The sequence below is a fragment of the Melozone crissalis genome, unplaced genomic scaffold (assembly GCF_028551555.1).
Source record: "Melozone crissalis strain CALT ecotype California unplaced genomic scaffold, PUWL_Pcris_2 ptg000027l_1, whole genome shotgun sequence".
NCBI lineage: Eukaryota > Metazoa > Chordata > Aves > Passeriformes > Passerellidae > Melozone > Melozone crissalis.
Window position 1 is genome coordinate 52,308,900 of NW_026535805.1, and position 24,962 is coordinate 52,333,861.

A 24,962-nucleotide genomic window follows, 5' to 3' on the forward strand; every position below is an offset into this window, starting at 1 on the left:
GTTAAGTATATTTACAGCATATATTTTTATTATATTTTACATGACATAAACGGAGAACTTTATAACCTGAACTTTCCGACTGGGATTCAGTAGCTTTATTGATCAGGCAAGGCAGGATGAAAAAATCATGGAGAAACATTGAGTACCAGAAATAATGTGCTTGCTCCCAGTTACAGTGTTTGTATAGAAAACTGAAGCTGGTGATAGAACCGTTTTTGAATCTTTTATGTATTTTTAGGTTTTTTTAACTCTTTGTCTTTGCTCACATATCAGCTTTCTTCCCAATACAAGCTGCTGTTGGAGATGAGTATCTTTAAAATGATCAGTTTACAGAGCAGCTGGGTGACAGGAATTTGGGGAGAAGCAGAGATCAGATTAGATCAAATTAGATTAAGAGACAATTTATAAAGTTTGATAATTATGTTGTCTTCTTGAGGGAAAAAAAGAAGAAAAAAAAACCTTCAGATTTTTATGTGGAGAGCTGATTAAAGAGCTTTTCTGAAGCCCTTTATCATGTCTGGCTTGGTTCACCTTCCCCTGCAGCACTGTTTGATGATGATGTACTGGACAAGATAGGGAGTAGGATAGTATCTATATTGTTGAGTATTTTTGTTTTAATTTAGTATTTTAGAATGCCACAGGGGTGTGTCTCAAAACCAGACATGGCTGAAAAATGCCAGTGAGTTTAAAGAGCTCTGAGCTGATTTATAGAAAAATACGCTTAAGGAACACTGCTTTGTCTGGATGCTGGGGGGGAGAGAAGAAAACCAAGAAAGAAGTCTAATGTTTTTGAACCCTTAAACTAATGGGAGATGACACAGGGCAACATAGCTAACATGACTGAATTATTACATAATAAAGCTCTTCCTTAGGTAACCCTGAATAAGCAGTTCCTAATCTTAAAATATTGAGATACTGAATATTGTCATACAACTTAGCATAGCTTTTATTGGAGAATGCAAACACACTCTTAAATACTGAGAAATGCATAATAATTGATAATTATGTATGAACCATAATGAAGAAAAGTGTTATTTGGTATAATTATTATATTTAGATGGCACCAAAATGTACTAATTTCCATATCCTTTGAGAGGTAAAATTAGATTTCATTTACTGTAAAGTAAAACATAAAAGAGATGGTAATTGAAACAAACGTTATGTTCATTTAATGGACATGTATTGGTTTTTCTTCCAAATGTTCTCAAACACTGAATTTTTAATAAGATTTATTTACTGAAGTTTTATTGACAACCATGTGAAATTCCTTTAGTAGGAAAAAGGCAATTTTTTGTTATAGTTGGTGAAAGTATTGAAGCATTAGCGGGGGAAAAAAATCTTGTGTGTTAGAGATAAAAGCTTAAAATCTATTGGAATCAGTACCTGGTAATCAAATGTTTCCCACACCACTGCTGTAAAACTTTTGTCTAGCATTTCTGCTGTCATTAGAGACAACAGCTTTTATGATATTGATGATGACAATAAAACTGTGGAATGATGCTAGTGAGTCTCCTAATTACTGCATTGTACTCTTCTCACGGTCTCTTTTGATGCTTGTGTCTGTGGAACAGTTTCTTGGCAAGTGCATCTTTTGCCATCGTTCTCAAGAAGTAGCCCCTCAAATAACACCTGAGCAAATGAAGCATTCTGTTTTCTGAATAGTGCACAGGATTTTTTCTATTTACATTTGCTATGTACAACCAGTAATATAGTTGAATATTCGTAAAATTTCATTACCTTAATGGCTGTGGTTATATTTTTGAAAAGTAATCTTTTAGAGAAGTTAAATTAGAGGATTAGGTGACACAGCTTATCAACTTATTAATTAAATTAAAATTCTAAAAATTAGACTTAATGTGTAATTGTGATAGTGTTAGAAACAGTCTCCTTTTAGATCAGTAAGAGTCCTGTTGCATTGCAATGAATGCCAGTTTTGAGATTAAAACTGCTTAACTTTGCTTTCATTCCTAATCAGTGCATTCCTCAAATAGATTTATCCTTTACCTTAGTGGCCTTTTGCACCTGTACTGGTTTTTAAAGCTAATGCTTGTGTTAAGCTTTCCCAAAGTTAGTCTCCATGGGGGTTAGTATATGACTGCATGGAAGGAGTATATTTTTCTGATTCTTGGCCTTGGCACTACTGGAAAATTTTATGTTTAGATTTCAATCTGTTTTCTGTCCTCCCACTTGTGCATGAAAAAATACTGCTAAAAAGAAAGAGTGATTTCTGCCACTTCCCTCGTGGATGTCTGTGACTTCCACACAGTACCTTGTAGCAGAATGATTGCTGCAGAACATGGAAAGACTAAAGCTGAGACTGATAGCAGAATATGTCATCATAGGTGTGGTTGTATCATCAGTCTAGATTAAAGTCTTTCCCAAAAACATACTGCAAGAATATTTTTAAAGCATCAAGGCATGGTGCTGTTGAGAACAGAGTTGTGAATGTTTGAGATTCTGCCTCAATGTCGCATTGACCAAGTGACTGACGGTCTCAGGAAGTTTTCCATTCAGTTCTGGTGAATTTTCAGTGGCCTACCAAAGATCTTTACACCAATTTGCACGAAGTCTCTGCAAAATTCTTGCCTCTGAATCATCTCACTAACAATCTCCTCAACTTACATCTGAATTCACCTTCCTCATAGTAGCAATCAGACATGTCCTTCTGCTTCTCTGGTCTGCCCAGCAGGCCGAAGTCAATGTTTACTGCTTGAGTTCATCTTGTGTTCATTAACCAAATACCTGTCATTATTCCAGGTAAATATTGTCTTCCTCAGAGATAAACTGCACAGCTGCTTTTAACACCTGGTTTAGTAATTCTTTGTCTTATAGAACTGCTGTTTGCCTGATAATTAACAGAATGGTCTGGAAAGTACAGATATGCCATCTACATGAAAGAGAGGGCTTTTCAGAGATGGCTAAACATCAATGAAGGTAAAAACTAAAGAAAATGAAGAAAGGCTGAATCTGATGAAAGTCAAAGGTCATTCAACATCTCAAGACAATCACTAATGAGTTCTGGGTAGTTGGGGTCTGTTCCTCTTACATTTGCTTCCTTAATGTGCAGCATTGAGTTGGAAGTTGTCTAGCGGTGAACACAAATGCTTAAAGAGTCAGAAATATTTACAGGCTTGAGATATATGTGTGCATATTAAATATGTTCATGTGTGTGTTTATATCTGTACATATATATACATATATACTTGTATATATACACATCTAAATTTAATTAAATGTTAAAGCCAAATGTTGGAATAAAAGTTTTTTCTTTTTTCTGAAGTCAAACACCCTCACTTTTCAGAGGAATTCCCTTTGAAAGATTTAAGACAAACATTAAAAAGTGTCTAGATTTAATCTTTCTGTGACTGTTGATAAGAATATGTATCCAAGATCAATACCAGAATAGTAGCTAATAGATATTAAAAAGAAAACAAAATTTATTCTAAGAAATTGAAGCAATGAACATTTTTGAGTATATGATGTTATATTCTGCATGAGTTGCATACTGTGGGAAAGGCCTCTTAAGAGCCAGCGGTTCTGCTACTTCATTCACCACTAAATTACAATAGGTATTGGCACTGCCTGCATTTCTGAAACAGAGATGTTTGTTACAGCTTTTTCTTTCACAGCTGTGAATAATCATCATGGAGGAATTCATTGCTAAATAGCTTTATCCCTTACACAAATGATAAAATTAAAAAGAATTTTCACAGAACAGGTATATGAAATGAGAGTACCCGTGAAATTTCGTCCACAAAAGCACTGAAGAGGCTGCACAGGGTTGAGTCACCATGCATGGAGGTCTTTAAAAGATGTGTAAATGTGATACTTAGAGACATGGTTTAGCAGTGGGCTTGAAACTCCTGGGCTTAGTTTGGACTTGATGATCTTAAAGATCTTTTTTAACCTAATGATTCTATGATTAGGTTAGGAAAGGTGATGACCTCCAGAAATGATATTTGCAATGTCAGCTTCATTCTCTTTATGGCTGAAGAAATGGAAGATCCTAAGTTTTGTTTTCATGGCTTTATTTGAAATCTGTTCCTCAAACATAGTAAGATTCCTATTGAGTGTGTGTACGAGGATCAAATGCAATCAGATGTGTATTGGGTGAAATGCTGTCCCAGTATTAACTGAAACAGACCTTTTTTGTGTGTGAGTATTTAATATATACTAACTTTCATCTTTGGATGTAAGGAGGGTATTTGGTTCTAGAGGTGGATTTTCATGACACTTAAGGCAGTTAATATATAGTTTTACAGGACTGGAGGTTATAGTGGCTGGTATATAATCAGCTGTACATCTGGAGTATGGCTTCAACAGACAATACACTTTTAAAAAGTGAAAATATATTTTTGTCATGATTTGGTTGCAACTGAAGGCTGTTAGCAATAGTAATAAGAGTCTGAGACTAGTCTGCATAGGCTTTCTTAGTCTCCCAAGAATGTAGCTATTTATAATAGGGAAATCTACTCCTAGTACAATCAGTAAACCTAACTCTTACCTAAGAGTGTATTTGTCAAATACAGCTGTGTAACCTTGACTGTATTATTTCAAAGGTGAGGAAAGTTGTTATTGGTGCTGCAGATGTAAATATGTAAAATCAGCTGTGGTCCTCCTCCAGAAGCTGCTGGTGTCAGAGAATGGTTGAGGTTGACGGGGATCTCTGGAGATTGTGCAGTCCAAAGCCCTCGTTCAAGCAGGGTCAGCTAGAGACAGTTGGCCAGGACTATATCCAGACAGATTTTAAATATCTCCCAGAATGGAGACTTTGCAACCCCTTTGGGCATCCATTGTTGGATGCCCTCACAATAGCCTGTTTTCCTGTATCCAGGTTGCATTTCATGTTTTCATTTGTGCCTGTTGCCTCATCCTGTCAGTGGGCACTGTTGAGGAGAATTTGGTTCCCTCTTCTGCATTCCTTCTCATCAGGTGTTTATGCCCATTGTACTGCAGGAGAGGCTGAAATCGATGTGCCATGTAAGTAGGGCAATAGATTATATATCTTCCCTTCTTTTTTCGCTGCTGTAAAGCTTGTCTTTAAAATGAACCTTTCCGTGGCAGCATTTTTTGTAAAAGTGCCGTAACATCTGGAGTGGTTTCAGTGTAATAATATGGTAAAATGTATAAAATTTTAGCAGTAATATAAATGAGTTAATTGTAATTTTAATATAAATGCTGATGTATTTGACTTCTTGTTGGCTAGCAAGAATATTGAATTTCTCAATGGACTGTATCTGCTTGTTAATATCAGTGTTTTGAAATTCAACAGCATTTCACTTGGAGTCTAGAGTCTGATTGCTGCTATCTCTGGTAAAGGAGGTTGTTGATTTGTTAGTTTAACAAACATCTGCAGCTTCATTAAGTTGATTCCCTCTGTCAGATGCTAAATGGACTTACTTCTGATTCACGTTTATTCAGATACAGACTGTTTGAAATAGTAGATGCTACTTGCAGGTACAATTTGTGTTGTTCACTTTAATCCTCAATTCCTCTGTGAACATATCCCAGTTTACTGGTGGTCTGCAGCAATGTGACTGGGAGCAGCATTTTATAACCATGCTTTCCTGCACCACTTAAGGATGGGGAGGTGTTTATATCTACAGAATCCCGTAGTCATTATGCCTTCTTTGTTCACTGTTTTATATAGAAGAAAATTGTAATTAAATTACCCATCAGCAATCAGGTATTTCTCTAACCTGGGCCACTCAGCAACAGTTGTTCAGTACTTCAGTGCAAGGATCTGCTGCTGTGGATCTGCAAAGGTATTAAGAAACTGTGTAAGGTATCATGTGGAAGTGGACAAGGAAAATTATATTTCTTCTGTTGGTTATGTTGTCCTTAAGGAAAATGACTGAATTATGCACTAAAAGTCTTTACACTGAAGTCTAATTCTGTAGATAGTGCTGCATCAGCATAAAAAGGGTAACTTAACACTGGTGAAAATCCCTAAGGCAGACTGACCTTAAGGTAGATATTTAACAATATTGGCAGTTTTCAAATTGACAGCTGCTGATTATTTTTAACGTCTTAGAAGCACCTTTTTAACAAGTAGTAGGGTTGGATGATATGTTTACATTGTTATATTGTATTGTTTTGTATTGTTATTATTGTTATATTAGTATGTTAGTATTGTTATATTGTAGTTTGCTACTAATTCATCATTAACAGAATGAAGAAAGCCATAACTCTGTTTTCCAAGACCACTTAAAGCATGCTAGAAAGGCAAATCACTGTCCTTCTTGTGTGTTCACTAAGAAGAGAGAGCCAGATCCAAAAGACAGTAAAGCTCAAGATGATTTCAAACAATAAATCCAATAGGATTCAATAAGCATTAGATTAAAAAAAAGCATTCGCTAGGCTGGCACGTTTGGTTACCTGTATGACTAATGGTGTTTGAGGAGATTGCCAGGAAAGAAAATTGAATTTCACTGTTCTTGGAACTCCTTAGAGTTTTCACTCCCCCCTCCCCCCACTTTTTTTAAAGGCATTATTGAACAATCAAAATCCAAGATCAGCTCTTTGCTGAGTTTTGGCTTTAGCATCCTAGTGTTGCAATGGTTTTGGGTCAGTTTCTGTGGAATTTTTGAGTGTTGGAGTATTTCTCAAACTAGTGCTTCTGTGGGGAGGGAAGTGCAAGCTGAAGGAATTTTGATCTGTATATTTAATGGTTCCTGACTATCTCATTTTCTTCTTTATTTCTATGAAGAAGTTCTGCTACATTTTCAAATCTATGCATCAGCAGCAAGGATTAGGATCTGCCAATAGCAGATGTGTGAGGAAAGGATATTGTTTCAACATAAGGATGGAAGGAATTACTTGTGGTCCTTCTTGGAAGGAATTTGGCAAAGCTACCGAAGTTTGTCAAATAGAAATTGTGAGGGATGAAGAACAATGTTATATCCATTGCTATTTTCTTCCTAGTGCTGCTTTCTGTCTTCCCACAAGAGCTTCATCCTTTCTGTGATGTTTCCATTGAAAATATCCAATAGAGTCTGGAGAGACACCACATTACTACTCTGAAATAGTGTCATCAGTTCCATTTCAGCTGAATTTAAAATAAAATTACTGTTCTTTGAATGGAGCTCAGATTCATTCCTTTTGTAAACCGGAAGGAAAACAAGGGAAAAACCCCTAACTTTTGTGTTATGTTGCAGTAAACTTGAAACAAAGTATTTTGAAGATAAGTGAAGAGAGTGAAGTGCTTGCATTGCTGAATTGATGGCACCGATGTTGTCTTTTCATCCAGGTTGTTTAAAAACCTTGTGAAGGATGAGTGAGGCTCGAAATCCATTCTTTTTACTGTGCTTGATAGAGTCTGAATCATGTCTTTTAACTCTGGAGAAAGTATTGTGCCAAAATGTCTTCTGTGATTTCCCTGCATTCCTTCTAGCACAGAGTTTCACTTCCATTAAAATACGCCTCTTTTTCTCTAGACAGAGTTGAATCTCCCTTGACAGTAAACTGCAGTCATGAACTGGGCTGCTGTACCTACAGCAGTGACCATGTGCCCCATGTGACACCATGTGTGATGCTTTGGGAATTCTGAACTCTTATGGATAAGTCTTCAGGAAACTACACAAAATTCTGATTTCAGGAGAATGAAGGAGGACATTCATTAAGTCATTGATTGGATTTCCTGAGTAATTTTCTGAACTAAGTGAATTGCCAACATTTTAAATTTACTTCTTCAAGTAATAGATAGAAATTTTGAGCTTGAGTAATTAGATTCAAAGTAAAATTAAAGAGTCTTGAAGGGCTAAAGCTGTGCCTTTTTGATAAACAAGTTACTGCACCAGAAAAAGGTAAATTAAATTTCACCAAATTTCTGCTCTTTAACCCTACAGAGCTCTTCTGGGACTGAAACACAGCATAGTCTTTTGGAGTATGTTATATTTGAATGAATTGGAGAGATCAGAGCATGTGTTCTACATTGCTGTGGAATGAGCAATCAAATGGTTGTGTCCAGAATTTACACCGTGTTATCCACTTAGTCTGCCTAAATAGTAGGAGAGATTTTAGCTTTAACAATCCATCTCTTTTCCCTGTATTCATCCTAAACTGATGGCCTTTGTGTTGACTTTTTAAAAGCAGAAGAGATCACATCCCTACAAAAAGTGTTGAAGTAATTCCACCTCAGGAAAAAAAAAAGACATTTCAGAACTATTGCAAAGTGTGTTTAAAGGGTGTGGAATCACTTGCACTGCATTTGTCACCTGCAAGTAATGGGTCATCCCCTGGGCAATACCCAGTCATGGGGATACTGGAGGAGCAGAAAACAGCACTTTGGAAGATGCTGATGCAGAGTAGAAAATAAAAATACAATGGAAGTTTGTTTTCTCTCAATGTGTGGTTGCTCCTGCTCACCCCGAGGAACCAGGCTTCTCAAAAACCTGTTGAGGAGTGGAATACAGTGGGAAGAGAGATTATGAATAGGCTGCCTTTGGTATCTTTTGGATTTGCTGTTTTCAAGCACTAATTCTGGCAATTCTTTCTTCTCTTCCCTCATCTCTGAACCTTTTTAAAATGGAGCTCAACTGTCAAATGAGAAGAGAAGCAGTTGAGAGCACTTCATTTTTCATCTAACTTCCTCTCTCCTCAGACTTACATCTCAGAAACGTCAGCACTGGTCAGGCAGAAAGGCAGCAATGAGAATAAGACAGCTTGGATAGTTTTTGCTGCTCTTATGCTGGCAGACTGCATGATTTTCTGGAAAATCAGTTCACTGTTGCCATTTTCCCCTTACATAAAACAGTAGGGAATAAATTTAACAGGAGATGTTGATTGCTTTCAAATTTTCTGATGAAAAGTGCTACATAAGAGCTAGACTCTGTATCATTTCATGAATACTACTGAATCCGTAATAATTTTTCTTCCTCTGTCGTTTTGGGATGCAGAGGAAAATTGCCTGGTTTCCTCATTTCTCATTTCTTTCCCCAGTGCTCGGGACCCCAGGCCACTGATGTTAAGCAGGAGATACTTTTCATAGATCAGATTAAGGGTTGGTGAGGTAACAGAGCCTCATGCAAGCATCCCACTGTGCTCTTGAAACTGGAATTTCATTCCTGGTAGTGATCTGTATAGCCTTACATTACCTGAAAAGTATTTTTATATATATTTGGAAATAAGAGGGGTAATATTAATACTAAATTCTCACTAACATATAATGTTCAAAATGTGACTAAATGGTATTTAACATAATGAAGATTCTTCTAAATAGTTGTTTTGTCATTCTCCTGAGATGTTTTATAAACTCTTAGAGGAAGAGATACAATTGTTCACAAATATTTCACCAAGCTTGTGTTAAGCCAGTTAAAATTGCCTTGGAGAGTAGAGTTGCACTAAAAAGAGGGAGGAGAGGTGGAAAAAAGAAACCCCAAAACAGGGTCCTGCTCAGTCTAGAGTTTCAGGCAAGAGAGGAAAAGGTCTGGTTATCCAGAGCCAGCTGCATTGTTAAAAGTTCATACTATCACTTTGACATTTAGAGTAGGACTCTGTGTCTTTGTAAATTCCTCTTCGTATTACCAGTGTAGGTCTCTGAGCTCAGACCATTTCACAAACCATAACATTTTTGAGTGAGTGATTGATCTGTATTATGTGTCCTAGCCATCAGAAGAATCTTGGGATGTTGCTTGTATAAACTGTAATACAATCTGATCCTGGGCATTTAGTTACAGACTTTCATAGACCTATTGGCGATACTCAGTCCTCCTGGATTTGGGAATAAGGCTTATCTGATACCTTAAAAAAAAAGGGGGTGGGGGTGGTGAGGGTTGTTGTTAAAAAAAAAAAAAAAAAAAGAACCCCTCATTTTCTCTGTACCCCCCCTTAAATAACTCAACACATCTGGTAACACTGTAGGATCATTGTCCTTTCAGTTCCTTCAAAGCTCATATTGCTACAATATTTCTTCGGTGTCTAGTTTCCTAAAGGGCAATGTGATTTCTTTTTTTTCAGGCTGTTTTTGTAGGTCTTGCAAATTAACCCATATGCATTGCAAGAAAAAACATGACTTTTAATCAGCACCATTTCTAAAGTTAGCGCTTGCTGTGTGTATATGAATATGTATATGAACCAGTGTTTAAAAAAAAAGAAAACACAACCTTTCTGCTAGTACTCAAAACTAGCATACAAATGTGGTTTTATTATCAAATAAAGCATGCCTAAATGTTAGAATATCTTTCCGTTAGGGCTTTTATCATTTGACTTCTTGTCTTCAGTTACAAGAATGATAAAAATTGAAACTAAATCTTTTAATTCAATAAGAACTACATTGAATTTTAGGAAGCAAAAAGAGGAATCAGATACAGACTCATATGCATAGGAAATTAAACATTCAAGAAATTAAAACTTTGTGAGCAACCAGAGGTAGCCTTAAGGTGTGCTTATTTGAAATGCCTGCATTTAATTTTACAATAAATCTGAGTATTTTGTTCCAATTAAGACAGTTCATGTGCACAACTTAAAATTTTACAGTAGTTCCAGGGAGACCGTGGACTACTTGTTTTACATTCTGGATCAAGTTCAGATTTTTAGGCTTCGCTTGAATGAAATAAAAAGCCTGAACCCTGAAGATAATACAGATTGATAAATCTGATTTAAACATTCCCGTGTTGCAGACTTTCAGTGTATGTGGTACAGCTGAGCCTCAGGCCATGCACTAAATACATCCACAGTGCATTCCCATGGCACCTGAATACCAAATGATCACGTTTGAAAGGTTACCTTTCTATGGATTCTGACTTTTCTGTATTAGCCATGAAGATTAGAATTTTAACAGCTCCCAAGGAGAGGTATTGTGAAGTATTTACTTGGCACGAAAAAAACAAAACAAAACAAAGCCCAGATGAGGTACTGTCTCATATTCATGAACTGGGATTTATTAGTTCTGTGAACGTCCTTGTGAGAATACACTCTATAGTTCACACTGTAGGAAAAACAAGTCTTGTTTTTCATTTATATTAACTTAAAACTTTGATAGAAGAGTTACTGTAGTAGAGGTTTTAGCAGAGACATATCACAGAATATATCTCAGTAAATCCTGAAGTCTTTCACAATTAGCTTTCTTCGTGGTTTATCTCTCTGAAAATCTGGCAGTAGCTTTGTTAGTCAAATTGGTGATAATTAAAGATGTAAGGCTTTTTCTCCTTTTCTTTTACAGGTTGTGGAACTCATTTCAAGTGCTATTGGTGACTTAGTTCAAGGGATATATTATGAAAACTCAAAATCATCTGAGGTAAGAATTTCACTAGATTTATGTACCCTAGGCATTTGGTGATATTAATGTGTGACTACTGTAAATACGATGACTTTCTCACCTGTTTAAAAGGAGGAAGAAAGTACAAGAGTTGTTAGTCCTGGTGTGTTTCAGCAGTAGCATCATTATGACACCTGTAAGCTCTGATAGATGTTTCTAGAAGTGCTCAAGGAGGAATTATTTTGTTTTTGTGAGTGCTTAATAGAATACTGTCACGTGTCATTACCAGGAGCTCTAGACACATCTTACTGCAGACTTTCCAAATGCTTCCAGAGGTTCCTAGCCAAGGTTCTGTTAGAGATATTCATTACAATGTTGTCTACATCATTAATATTTTCATATCAAACCTGTTGTTTCCAAGCCCAAAGAGGTTTACAGAATGCTTCTTCCTGAATTTATGACATGTCCTTTCTTCTGAGTTTTGTTCTGGAGTGGTAGGAGCATGGCTCTGTGTTCTTCTCCATCAGAAGTCACTGTGCATGTATTTTCTGATGTCAGCATGGGCCAAGATAATAGCTGCCAGCATTTCACAGCAAATAATATTGTATTTCGTCAAAGGCAATTGCAGATATTCTGTGTTATTGTTCAGCAGGCACAGTAATGAAAATTGGTCAAATCAGATGTAGGTATTTTTATCTTTACTAGAATATTTAAGGGAATTTCTAGAGACCATTCTTGAGTAGGCTTGCATGTTAGAGCAAAGAGTTTTTTTAATTTTCATTTTTTCATTTACTTTCAAACTAGAGATTTTTTTAATTTTTTCATTTTATTGCATGTCTTAGCACATGCAATAAAATCAGTAATTTAAAGTTGCCATAACGTCTACAGGTTTTATCATAGCAAATTTTCAGTCACTGATGAGCACTGTGTATATGTGAGTATGGATCTGAAGTCCACTGAGGTAGATAGATTCACTTCTAGTGGCGTTGTCTCATGTGCCTTGGAGACCAGAATCTTATGGTTCAGCAGGTGTTGTGTACTGAAATTGCAGCTCTAGTTTACTATTGCTGTGTTGTCATATGTAACAAAATTGATAGCATGAAATGGTGAAATGCTGTTCCTTTGGGCTGCTACTGCAGCAGATGCCTGCCCTGATGCCTCTGTCCCAAGCAAACCACAGCGGGCAGGTGGAGAGTGCCATTGCACAACAGCTCTGTGTTATGGAGGGTGCTGCTCCCCTGGACACTCTCTGTCTCTCCTGCTCTGCAGCAGCAAAGCCATGTCACTAAAACAAACTTTGCTGAGGTTTATCTGTCATTTTGACTGAAGCCAGGGAAGGGAATGATCACACTGCCGAGCTGAGTGAGAGCCTCCAGCAGGGCAGCAGTAATGGCACACTCAGGAGCTGCCCACAGCTCCTGGGATGCATGGAAAGGATGGCATGCCTGGCATGTCCTTTGGCACCTCTCAGGAGTGGATCCTGGGTGGAAGCATGGCAGGAGGGCAGCGCTGGGAACTTGGTGGTGCTTCTGCACCTGTGTATAAACTGACCTCAGCCTTCAGTGTTGCTCCCAAGGACCATACTCAGGGGTTATATGTTAAAATAGATGACATCTTTGAGATTTTTGCCAAGAATAGTTGAAATGTTGTTTTCCATATTCCAGCAGGTTTCTAAATACAAGTAGATTTTAGGTATATTTAGAAAACACTCATCTACTTCTCCTTTTTCATGTGTAGAGGTAAAGCTCTACAGGTTCATCTCAGCAATGAGACTGCATTTTCTTGAAACCATGGCCTCTCTGTAAGTGAGAAATGTTGTGGACTCATTTGGGTTCCTGCCACTGCAGAAAATCCTTATCTTTTCTTCCTTAATCATTCTTTTTCAATTTTCTGTTGCCTTAGTGAAGTCCTCCACATGTGTGGATTGCAAGGGGAAGTGTGAGATAAACTAAGTGCAGCTGCATGACATTTACCCTGCCCTGGCCCAGTTACAAATAGCAAAGACTTATTTTGTTTCAGTGACTATTTCTGTCTAAGGAGAGTTGCAAGTACACTGTACCCTTCCTAAGGGGAACCCAGTTAACTCAAAACACAATTAGTGTGGTGGTGTAATAGAGACACTTACATGACAGTGCCTGAAGTTCAGCCTTTATAATGGGTAGTGTGTGCCTTCTGATGAGACCTACAGCAAGTTGTGGCATCTGCTTTAATTTTTTCTGTCTAGTTCTCTGAGAAATTTAGTTCCATGTTGTGCTGAGACATATCCCTGCTGCTCTCCTCGCCCTGTTCTGCTGAGGCAGTGTCCCATTCATGTTCTGAGCATTTCTTTAGCAAAGACTGGCAAATGGACTAGTTCAGTTGTTAGTCTGTCTTATTATTTGTGTCCTTTGTGCATCTTCCCTCCTTCCCTAATTGCAATTTGATTGAAACAAAATTATGAACTGCATTTCCCAGAGGTAAGACAAATGCTTTTATCTGCTCCACAACTAAATCTCAAATGTCAAACTTCTTTTTCTTTTTAGGAGTAGAGCAGAGGGATGCTAGTAGTGGTATTTTCATTGCTGGGAATTTCCTAAATTTGGAAAAGCAGAAGGATGTCTTCTCACCTTGGTTTTTTTTTTTTTTCCCTGAGGCAAGAAAACTGTATTTCATATGTTAAATGTCCTTAATGCAGTTGTTTTAAAGCTCTTTAGTACCATAAAATAAACTAACTTAGCACCAAGTTGTTTTGAACTTTGCTGGATGTCTACCTGAACGGAAGACAAAAATATCTCTGCAAAGTTAACCTTTCTTTTCTGAGACCCTAAGTTCATGTTTACAAAAAAAAAAGTTTCAGTCTTCTTCATTTGGATAACCCAGTAGGAAAGTTCAAAGAATTATTTGACCTAACAAGACTGACCTGGTTTACTCCTGAATACATATAATGGATATAATTATTTGACAGCTCCATTACCACTGTTTTTCCTCTGCACAGCCACGTGCAATCCTACAGCTGTCCCATTTTAGTACATTCTGTTTGATCATGCTTTATCTTTTCTGCATAGGTAAATCATTAGATCTGTGTAAAACCAGGAAAGAAAAAGCTAAATATTTAACTTTTTATGGTTATTTGAAGTGACAATGCAAACTATGAAGTGTAGGCTTTGACACATCCTGAAGGTTAAGGCTTGTCACTCATGTTCAAAGTAACAAACAGCTGCTGTGGTTTAAGATATTGCATTAACAATATTAAGCTCATATGTTGGACTATAACCTGGAGCTGAAAGGGATGATATGATAAACTTTTGCAGTTTTCTGCAATATCCTCTCTCAGCCCAAAATTCTGCAAGTGAAGGACATTCTTCCCAGTTCCCATTTGCCTTCCCTAAATCTGGGTCTAATTTGGGAGTAAAAATTTTGCCTTAGTGAGTGCAAAGTTGAAAATTGTCTAGTCTGGTCTTCAGTTGTGATTGTGGTTATCTATTTTTAACAAAAAAACCCCATTGCTCTGAGTCTCTGTTTCCAGCTTTGAGGAGGCTGAAGGTTTTTAAAATGTTTGCTAACTCAGAGAATATTGTCATATCTATAAAGCCACTCTGTTTTAATATTCCAGATCATTTTACAAATACTGAGGGGGGGTTACTTTAATATTCCTGTCAATTCACTTGACAGGTGTAAGAGATACAAGGAAGCTCAAGGTCAAACAGCAGAATCAAGAGAGGGACTTCACTGTGTTGGCTCTTGTGCTTAACCTTCCAGAATGCTCTTGTAATATTAAAGCATGAAGGACTTTGAGGGGAAATAACTTGGTTGGGTTTTGGGGATTTTTTTCTTGTTGTCAGAATATGTAGCTGATGATAAATGTGCATTAGCAAAGCTCATTATAGTGTCAACATGGGGCTATTACCTTAGACAGGACCATTCCCAACATGTTCCACTGTTAGGAATTTTTGATGCAATTTTGTGAAAGTTGTGCATACCTAATATGTTAAACAAGTTTAAAAAATAAAGGCCTTAGTAGCAAGTACTTGTATCAAACAGTGAATTAACAGGTATTTATTTTAGACCACAGTAGGGTTTTTAATGAAAGTTAGTTTATTTTCTGGAAAAGGATGGGCTAAATGCAGTGAGCTGTACCAACGCTTCTTTGATGTTTGGTTCCTGGCCCTGCTTTGAGGAGTAGTGTTTTGAGTACTGCACATGTCCATCAACTGACTGCTATGAGTCTGTACTATAAGTAATGGATTTGTTTATTATTTTACTATAGGAAGTAAATCAAATGTATTTTGAGTTATGTAAACCACCTTTTAGCAGGGCAGCAGAGCCAGAGCTTTCACTTTTTTTAACAAATGTTTTTGTTGCAAGACTAAAGAAAAGCATAAAATATGGAATTTGAGTAAAGAGCATCTGTGAAAAGAATAGGAAAATGTGTTTGGGAGAAAAAGAGCATAGCTAGAAAGAAGGCCAATGTTACTTATTTACTGCTTTTGTTGTTTTAAATACTAAGTTTTTCCAAAGAGATTTAAAAGTAACAGATGTGAAGAGATATTTATCTTTATGATAAGTTTACAAACTTTTCTTTGAAAACCAGGTGTTGTTTTTTTACAGTGTCATGATAAAAGTAGTCAGTAGCTTGCTTTATTGACCCATTTGCAGACACCCTTGTTCCTCCAAAGGCAGTGAAGATGGGTATTAATAGACCAATAAAACATGCCCTGTCATGTTCAGCAAGCATGAACACATCTGCTGAAAGCTCATGTGAACCATGTGTGAAATGTTTTACAGGGTCTTGCTGCTGGTAGAGTGATTCATGGTTGCGCTGGATTTTATTTATGTGAAATAGAAGTTCTGGAACTACTTAATTTTAAACTTTGAATATGCAATGTAAAATTATTTCTATGTGTTTCTGTGGACTATTTGCCCATTGAGAACTGAATTAATGTTTGATATAGATGATTCAGACATTTGGATCATTTTGTGCAGCAGCAGATGGTTAAAAAGAGCTGCCATGGTATGGAAATAAACGATGGGCTGTGTTACAAACTATAGCTGAAGTTTAGAGTCTCTGACTTCTGCTCCTTCTTGGTTTTGCAAATGGGTTTGTGCACTTTTAAGACATGTTTTTCATTCATATTTCTGTAGTACGTTTTCAGCTGAGCCTCATATAAAAATCTTCTTTGGTGAGATAAATCAAACTGTGTTATTGTAAGTGTTGCTTTTGTACTGGGGATCCTTGGTGCTGTCACTGAGAGCTGCCCTTCTTGTTGGTTATGATCACATATTTTAGTTCCAGTTAAATTTTCTAGGAGTTTTTTGTTTCCTGAGGTGATTGTTTTAAACGCAGTTTAAATCATGGAAGTAGTTTAATAAAATAGATTCTCAACTAGACAGTTTCTAACAAAGCAGTAGCTGACCTTGCCAATAGAAAAATGGGAGCGCCCTCAGCTGTTCTTCATTTCCCATTGGAAGTGATGATTGACAGAGCTGTATTTGGATATTTTCCCTGTGCACTCATGCTGACATTGTGCAGCCTGTCTCTGGAGATGGCTGTTTTCTTCCAGTGTTGGTGGGGGGTTCATCTCTCTTCATCCTCCACTTCCTGCCCCCCTGACAGCATCAAGGGTGCTTGTGATCTGCACCCGTTTCTTGGTGACAGAATTTATGAATGAGGTCACTCCGCAGGCATTTGTTAATGCCTGAGCACTGTCACCTACAACTAGAATTTGTTTGACTTTAGAGAAGTTTTTATAAGAAAGTCTTAGGAGTCTTCTGGGCCAGCTAATGTCCACTTCTATACCCACTGCTGACAAAACAAAACAAAGCTTATAAAGCAGGGAAAATTTCTCTAGAAGTAGTAAGAGCCATCGTGATATCAGATTTTACAGCCTTGCAATCTAGAAGTAGTTTGGGTTTTCCATTGATGTTTTTAAAATAGTGTTTAGATATTGTCCTACATACCCTTGTAAGAATGTGGTGTGGTTAGCAGACACTTTATGTATAACATGAGAGTTAAGCTTGGGAAAAAATGTCCTTGTTGGAAAATTTTGCTGAAGAAAGGATGTGTCTGCCTCTGTCTTAAGCAGCAAAAGCTTTAGGAGTCTGTGGTCATAAGAAATTCTTTAATTAAAATCAGCTATATTCAGGCATGCAAGTTCATATACTAAAGCACATCCATATGGACATAATACCTTTTTACGACTGGCTTGTTTCTGTAGCCCAGAGATTTACAATACTTATGTTTTTAAGATTTCAATCTTCAAATACGTGTTTAATTCTTATGGGTTTTTTGAAGTTAGATGCTCATTTTAGGTGCTTGAAGCTTTTACATAATGTTAATGTAGTGGACAGTAACTTTTTCTGCCATCATTTTCAATCCTGTTAATGAAATTGAAACTTGTTTAGGAATATAATTTTGTAACAAATCATAGAATTAATTTTCTTGTGTACACTGAGTTGCAATGACTGCTTAAGCTTCTTCAGTTCCTTCAGTTGATATTGGATAATGTTTGCACTTCTCTTGCTGCTCAAAGGCTACAGAAAGCAATCCTTTTCAATTTATGGGTCTTCTGAAATATTTTTTAACTTCAAAATTGTTTCAGGATACCTTTCTAGAGTATTTTTTTCTTATTTGACGTAAAACAAACGATTATAAAAATCACTGCCAATTTTCAGTATCATCCAGTGAATTTTAGTAAGTACTGTTTTTTCACTGAGCAGATTGGTTGTTAAGGAAAAGATTGTGTTTCGTCTTCCAACAGCTCCTGATTTTAAATTTAAAATAAATTGACCTATATCTAAATGGAAAAAAAGAGACTTGATATATGGGAAACTACTTGAATTAAATGCTCATTTTGACATTTTGCCAGTCATGGGAATTTGCACATGCTCTGGGCTGAGTTAAAATATTAAAACAAAAATACAGAAACAGAGGAAAGTTTAGGCTTGACTTTGTAAGTTGTCATATGCATAATAGCAAACATGTGGTTTCGCTGTTCTTCACTTTCCTTGTATAACTTAATAGTATGTCTGAAAGCAAAGGCATTTTGATACAGCTCTGTGTTACTTGGCATTGCAGAATTCTCCTACTTTTTCCATTAGTCTCAAATTATCCTCTCCCTTGTAACACAGCACTTCTGGGTGATATCCATAAGGGAGGAAAATTAGAGCTGAACGGATGGATTCTATTTCATTTGTTACTGATTTCATGACAGATAATACCTTGCTAGAAAACTATAGGGTCACACAGAATTACTTCTTGCTCATTTCTAAGTAATTTAATTGACATCACTTTGAGGGAAAAGGTTTGTTGTATAAGAGGAGTTTTTATATTACTCTGTTGAAGAATATCTTTTGGCTTAGTGTACGTTACAGATTCAGCTGAACTGAGAAATTACAAAATTTTGAACATTTTTATGCTTTAATTTTTTTTTTCTGTAGATTCTCATTACTGATTTTATTTTTTCTAAGCAAAACAGCTGTGATCTTTTCTGGTTTTGGGGTTTCCCCCCCCGCCCCCCCTTCTTAGAGAGTACCTAAAGGCATGTCAGTATGTGAGACAGATTAAAGTAGTGTCTAGCTTTGAAGACATGAATGAATTAGTAGCATATTAACACCTTATGAGTCAAAGGAGTGGCAACTGAATTTGGATTTTGGGAGGAAGTATTTGATTTGTGTTAATTAAAACACTGTGGAAAGTTATCTAAATAAATATGTTGGATACAAAAGATTTTTAGACAGGTTGAGCATCTCTGACCTTATAGTCAAGGTTGTAAAGTTCAGTAGAGGCATAACTGACGTGCCTCTATCAGCCCCTGATAATTAATCCCTGACACTTCTAAATTGCAACTTTAGTTATTTTTTAATACTTTCAGTTGCTCCTCACCCTTAATATGGAAGCAGAAGAGGTATAAGTCCTCTCTCACAGCCCTTCATTTTTCCACTGCAGTCTATAAGAATTTTCAACACCTGTTACAATTAGTTTTTTTCCTGACTACAAAGGAAAAATTGTAGGGACTTCTCAAGTTTGTTTGGGATTGTTGGTTCTTGGTAACTGGGAGGGGGCTGAAGTGCAGATGTACTCTGGGGGGGGGAGGAGTTGCTTTTTGGTTTTGTTTTGGAATTTTGGTTGTGGGTTTTTTTTCCTCCCCAGTCCCTCATGAGGGCTATAGTTTGCTGTTAATGTTCAGTGTGATGATACAGTAATTAAAAAAAAAAAAAAGATTTATATTGAACCTTGACAGTTCCACATGTTTTGCATTGCCTTTTGACAGGAAAATGGAAAAGGTTTTTGTTTGAAACTGCCAGTATATTTATTCTGATACTTTCCTCTGTTCATCCCTAAAAGAATTTATTTGGCACATGGCACCCAGAGTTTGGTTTGTTTTGTTATGTGCTACACGGTACTCACACGTGCCACACTATTAACTTCTGTGAGCTGACACGTGCAGTTTTTGGTGTTTTCATGTTAGACTTTGTTTCATTTTCAGGAGAACTGCCTCACAGATGACATTGGCATATCTAGGTGGAAGGAGCAGGTTTTCCTCAGGCACAGTGCCTTGCTGGCCAAGAGCTGCCAGGCTGCAATGGAGCTAGCAAAGCACAGCGCTGAGATCCAGGACATGGCATTCCAGTATGGGAAGCATATGTCTATGAGTCATAAGGTACACCTTTTCCTTTTGTTCTGGGAGCTTAAATACAGAAGGAAGGGCTTGTAAGATGTGCTGCTTGTGAGCTCTGTCATATACGGCATGACTTATGCTGTAGATTTTAGCCAGCAGGTGAGTGTTGAGAAATTTGACTGCTGTATGGAGTGAGATGTTTGCAGAAGCTGTTGGTATGAACAGAGCTTGTGAATTACCAAAATCACACTCCTGGCAATGGAGCTCATTACATTAAAGGCTCTGTTAACTGCCTTCTAGCACATCTTTCTGCAGCAGCTTTACCTTTTCTGCTCCTTCATTACTCCTAAACCCACTGTCCCATTAACGGGAGTTGCAGGAGGAGCCATGTAATAGAATATGTTGAATTGGAAGGGATCCACAAGGATCATCGAGTCCGACTCCCAGCCCTGCACAGAACCATCCCCAAGAGTCACCATGTGCCTGAGAGCATTGTCCAAACACTTCTGAACTCTCTCAGGCTTGGTGCTGTGACAACTTCCCTGGGGAGCCTATTCCAGTAGCAAACCACTCCCTGGGTGATATTTTCTAATATCCAGCCTAACCCTCCCCTGGCACAGCTTCAGACCATTCCCTTGGGTCCTGTCACTGGTCACCACAGAGAAGGGATCAGTGCTTGCTGCTCCTCTTTTCCTCACAAGGATGTTGACAACTGCAATGAGGTCTCCCCTCAGTCTCCTCCAGGCTGAACACTCCAAGTGACCTCAGCCACTCCTCATACAGCTTCCCCTCAAGGCCCTTCATTGTCTTTGTAGCCTCCTTTGGACACTCTGATAATTTAATGCTTTTCTTATATTGTGGTGCCCAAAACTGCTCACAGGACATGAGATGAGGCCACCCCAATGCAGAGCAGAGCAGGACAATCCCTTCCCTTGCCCAGCTGGCCATGCTGAGCCTGATGCCCCCCAGGACACCACTGGCCCTCCTGGCTGCCAGGGCACTGCTGACTCATGTTCCACTTGTGATTGACCAGGATCTCCAGGACCCTTTCTGCAGCACTGCTTTCCAGCATCTCATTGCTCAGTCTGTACATAATGTATTGGGTCTTGGCTGCCACCATGCAGAGATTTGTGCTGTGAGGCTCAATTGCCCATGCAGCAGCATGGACTGCACCATATCCCCTCTGAATAACCTGCTGTGGAGGGAAATTCCATAGAAGGCAGATGGAAGATAAGGAGGGAGGTCACCATATCTGAACAGGAACATCCTATACCTCTACAGCAGTAGGACTTCCTGGACAAGGTCTCTGACCTCCACTAGAAGACATTGAGTCTGCAGCTAGTTAGTCCAGAGGAAAACACAGATCTGCTTCTGCTGTATTGCATCACTTGTGAGGTTAGATGTAGCTAGAGACAGGCAGACAGACCTCCCATCTGCTTCAGCTGAGTTGATTTATGCAGTTTCTAGTTCCTACAGGAGGAGGAAGTGGTTTTATAAAGCACAATTTTACTGCCACAGGAATGCCACTATATGCTATTACTAGGTACAATTCTACCAGTAAATTACTTGAAGTGCAGTTATATCCTTAATATTTTGTATATGCTTTAATATTAATATATCCACCATTGACACATAGTTGTGTATTAAGGATTGCATAATTTTCATGGAAAGCTCCTAGCTATGTAGCATTTGCTTTGTTAGAAGAAAGGTCATACTGTATCTGCTTCCTCAGGTACTCAAAATTAGACTGTAGTACTCTGCACAGATTAAAACCTGATCTTCTTCCCACCAAAGACTGAATCATTCTTTCCTTTATATTTTTTCTGTTTCTTGCCACTCCACAGTCTCCTACCTGGCTGTGTCCCATGCCTTGCCCAGCTCTGCAAGCTGCCCTTTATCTGTATCTTTGCAGACTCTCTTGCTTCTCTTTACCACATCTTTCCACCACTGCAAGGCTTTCAACGTCTTTCTATCCCTCCCCCAAACTTTAAAAAGTGCAACCAGAGTACAAGTGTCAAAGCAGGAAGTGGTGAGTAGGTGTAGAACGAGGATGTGGACCTCAATTTGAGGAGTGGGTGGATATGTATAGACTGTTCCTGGGAACTGAATGTGTGTGTGTTCTTCTTTTCCAGCTACATTCAGACCTGCAGCCATTTGTTAAAGAAACTTCTAGTGACACCATGGCCTTCAGTTTGAATTCTGCTCCTGCAATCCTTCATCAGGAATTCCGTGGAAGGGAGGCATGGCTTAAACAAATTAGAGAGGTAAAATAAAGCACTGTTTAGAATTTCCTGGTTTTGCCATTTGTTTATTTCCTCCTACCTGTACTTTCAGTCTGCACAGCAACTTAGAAATTAACAAGAGATTTTCCTATGCTCTGCAGTGCTTAATACTTCTCTCATCCACACTTTAAACAAGGGGAAATGTAGGGACCTGACAGTCAAGCTCTGTCAGACTTTTGTATATCAGTGTAACAGGCAGATTCATTTGTGTGGAGCATATGTGCCTTCCTCTGCACTGCTTGTGCAGTCCCATGTCTTAGTCACGCTACTTTGACTGGCAGCTTAAAACAGAGAACTTCAACCATCACTGTGGTTGAAAGGTAGGCATGCATTTCCTTCTGCCAAAATTATGCTGGAGTAGTAATTTTCAATGGAAGGGGAAAGATCTTTGGGGCTTGACCATCACAAAATAGTTTTGAGATCTAGCTGTCTGGTACTCTTGTTCTTAATTCCCTTATTTACTTATTTTTTCCCTCTAATTTTTACGTGAGGAAGACAATAAGAATAAAATAACTATGTGGTAACTGTCATGTACCACAGTAGGATTCAAGTCCATGAATAGTTCCCTGGATGTTGCTGAAGCACAAATAGATAACTGTAGAAGACAGCAAGAAGGGAAAGGGGGAGGAGGAAGCACCAAAATGGCCAAAATTAAGCATTCTGTTGAGTTCCCTCATCAGTTGGACATGTTTTGTCTGTCTAAACAACAGTGATGACTGCCACTTGGAAATTCATGCTTGTTGTTACACAGTTTGTTAGAAAGGCTGCTGCCTTCAATAAGAAGCTGTCTCTGTGCAAGCAAATTCATTCAAGATGTGCTTGCTGATGTCTCCTTTCTCTGCTGGTTTGAAAGCAGGAATCAGGTGCAGGATGTGGAATATAAACCTCTGCCTAGTTCTGTGTTCTAACTGGCCTTCACATACTGCAAGCAAGAGGCATGGTCTCTTCAGCCTCTTCAGATTTTGGGAGGTGTATGCAGAATCTACAGTGCTACAGTGGTATAGAGGGGGGGGATCTTAAAATGCAGCAGTCCTATTGTCACTTTGAAATTAGGGACTAGTAGTTCATAAAGCATTATGAGGTTTTTTGGAACTCAACAGTCTCAACACAAGGCTCATATGCGAGTTGAATGTAAATGGATTTGGATTATTGCAGTTGGAGAATAATGGCATTTCCACAGCACAGTGTATAAAAGCATTGAAACAATTTCCCATCTGCAGAATCTAGAGGAGGTTGCAGGACTCCAGGAGTGCCGTCTGTCTGCTTACTAAATTTTCGTACCAAAAATGGGCATTATGGAAACAATGAAGCAGTTCTGTGTGAAAAGGGTGGGGGTGCCGAGTGACATGCACTATGCAAAAGTATTTGCTATCTACTAGGACTGCTGTACTTAATACATTTATTTATTATACACAAACTTTATACATGGTATTTACTATGCTACCACTACTACCAACTACAATATGGAACACCTAGTCCAGGAGCCTTTCTTGACCTGTGCTGGTTTAGAGAGGAAAGTTATCTTTGATTAACTACATGCTCTTTGAGATATCACCCACAGTCACTTTCACTATGTGACATTCAGTGTAGGCCAAGCTCTCAAACCAGAGACTTCCTCACGATGCCCGTGCTCATAGGGGTGCACTCCTAAGCCACCCTCTCATGCAATGTCATTTGTATGGTTTTAATAGGAAAAGCACATGCAGTGCACTCAGGCCCTGTCAGAAGCTTAACCAGTTGAGCAAGTCTGGTGTAAAAGGTTAAAAAACCAACTGTGTGTCTGAGATGAGGTTCAGAAAAAGTTAGAGAGCCAAAGTACTACTGTGAGGATAAAAAAGGAAAAAAAGAATGATGCAGTTGTAGTAAAGAAGGCTTAGGAGACAGATTGTGTGAGGTTGCTGCCTGGAGGAGCTCAAGAGCCATTGACTTTAATGCTTGACAGGAGCAGATCATGAGAAAATATTCTTGCTGTTGGTAATGAGAATAAGCGCAGGAGGAGGCACACTGAGCACACCTTTCCTGCTATTGCTGCAGCTGAAAAGCATCTTCCTCAAACACCTTGTCAGATTCTCTGCTGCAGTGTGAATCTGCATATAGGGTATCACTTGTTAAGGAACATGTTTCTGGTGTTCTAATATACAATATAACTACTAGATATATTTTGAAGCAGCTGTAAGATCCAATCAGATGAATAAAAATTGTCAAATCAAATAAGATGGGAATATACAAATAAGGAAGCAGTAATTGGCAGTGGTTTTGCTACTCCCAAATGCTATCAGGCTGTCTTCTTAACATGCATTCCAGAAAAGCTGGCTCCTGAGATTAAAGAGAGAAGCAAAGGGGTTTTGTGGATCAATCCCCTTTATCCTTCAGTGGAATCAGTTCTGTTATCTACTGTTCTCCTTCATGTTCAGTTTGTTTAGTCTCTCATCAGTTCTTTTCTCTACGTTATATTTCCTCCTTTACAAAGATTAATTCATTTTTTAAAGTGTGGGCCAGCTTGGCAGCATCTCTTTGAAGCTATGCTTGCCACACAGTGTTCCTCTTCAGTGCAGGTCTCAGCTCTTCTCATTGTCCCAGCTGGTCTGCTCCTTTGGGCTGATCTCTGAAGTCCCCACAGAGGACATGGAGAGGTACTGGTCCTAATCTACATCTTTTCAGGAGACACATTGCAGAAGAATTGAGGTTTGGGGTCTTCCCTTGAGGAAGCTAGAGAGAAAGAAACAGATTTTTTTTTTCTCTCAATAATCTGGAAAGAGAAGAGCTGGAGTTAGATGAAGTGATAATGGCACATCCAGATCAGATCTCAGGGAAGGGTTTTCAGGTTGGTTAAGTGCTAATGATCTGGTTCTGTCAGAGCATGAATGAGAAAGACATCTTCTACAT

General features: G+C 38.2%; 1 protein-coding gene across 1 annotated transcript in view; it reads left to right on the plus strand.

Moving 5' to 3' along the window:
* Positions 1-24,962, plus strand: part of PDSS2 (decaprenyl diphosphate synthase subunit 2) — a 111,508-nt gene that overhangs the window by 74,069 nt on the left and 12,477 nt on the right. The window contains exons 4-6 of the mRNA XM_054280237.1: positions 11,162-11,236; positions 19,663-19,836; positions 21,927-22,058. Coding sequence (XP_054136212.1) covers positions 11,162-11,236; positions 19,663-19,836; positions 21,927-22,058 — 381 coding nt within the window. The remainder of the gene's footprint in view (positions 1-11,161; positions 11,237-19,662; positions 19,837-21,926; positions 22,059-24,962) is intronic.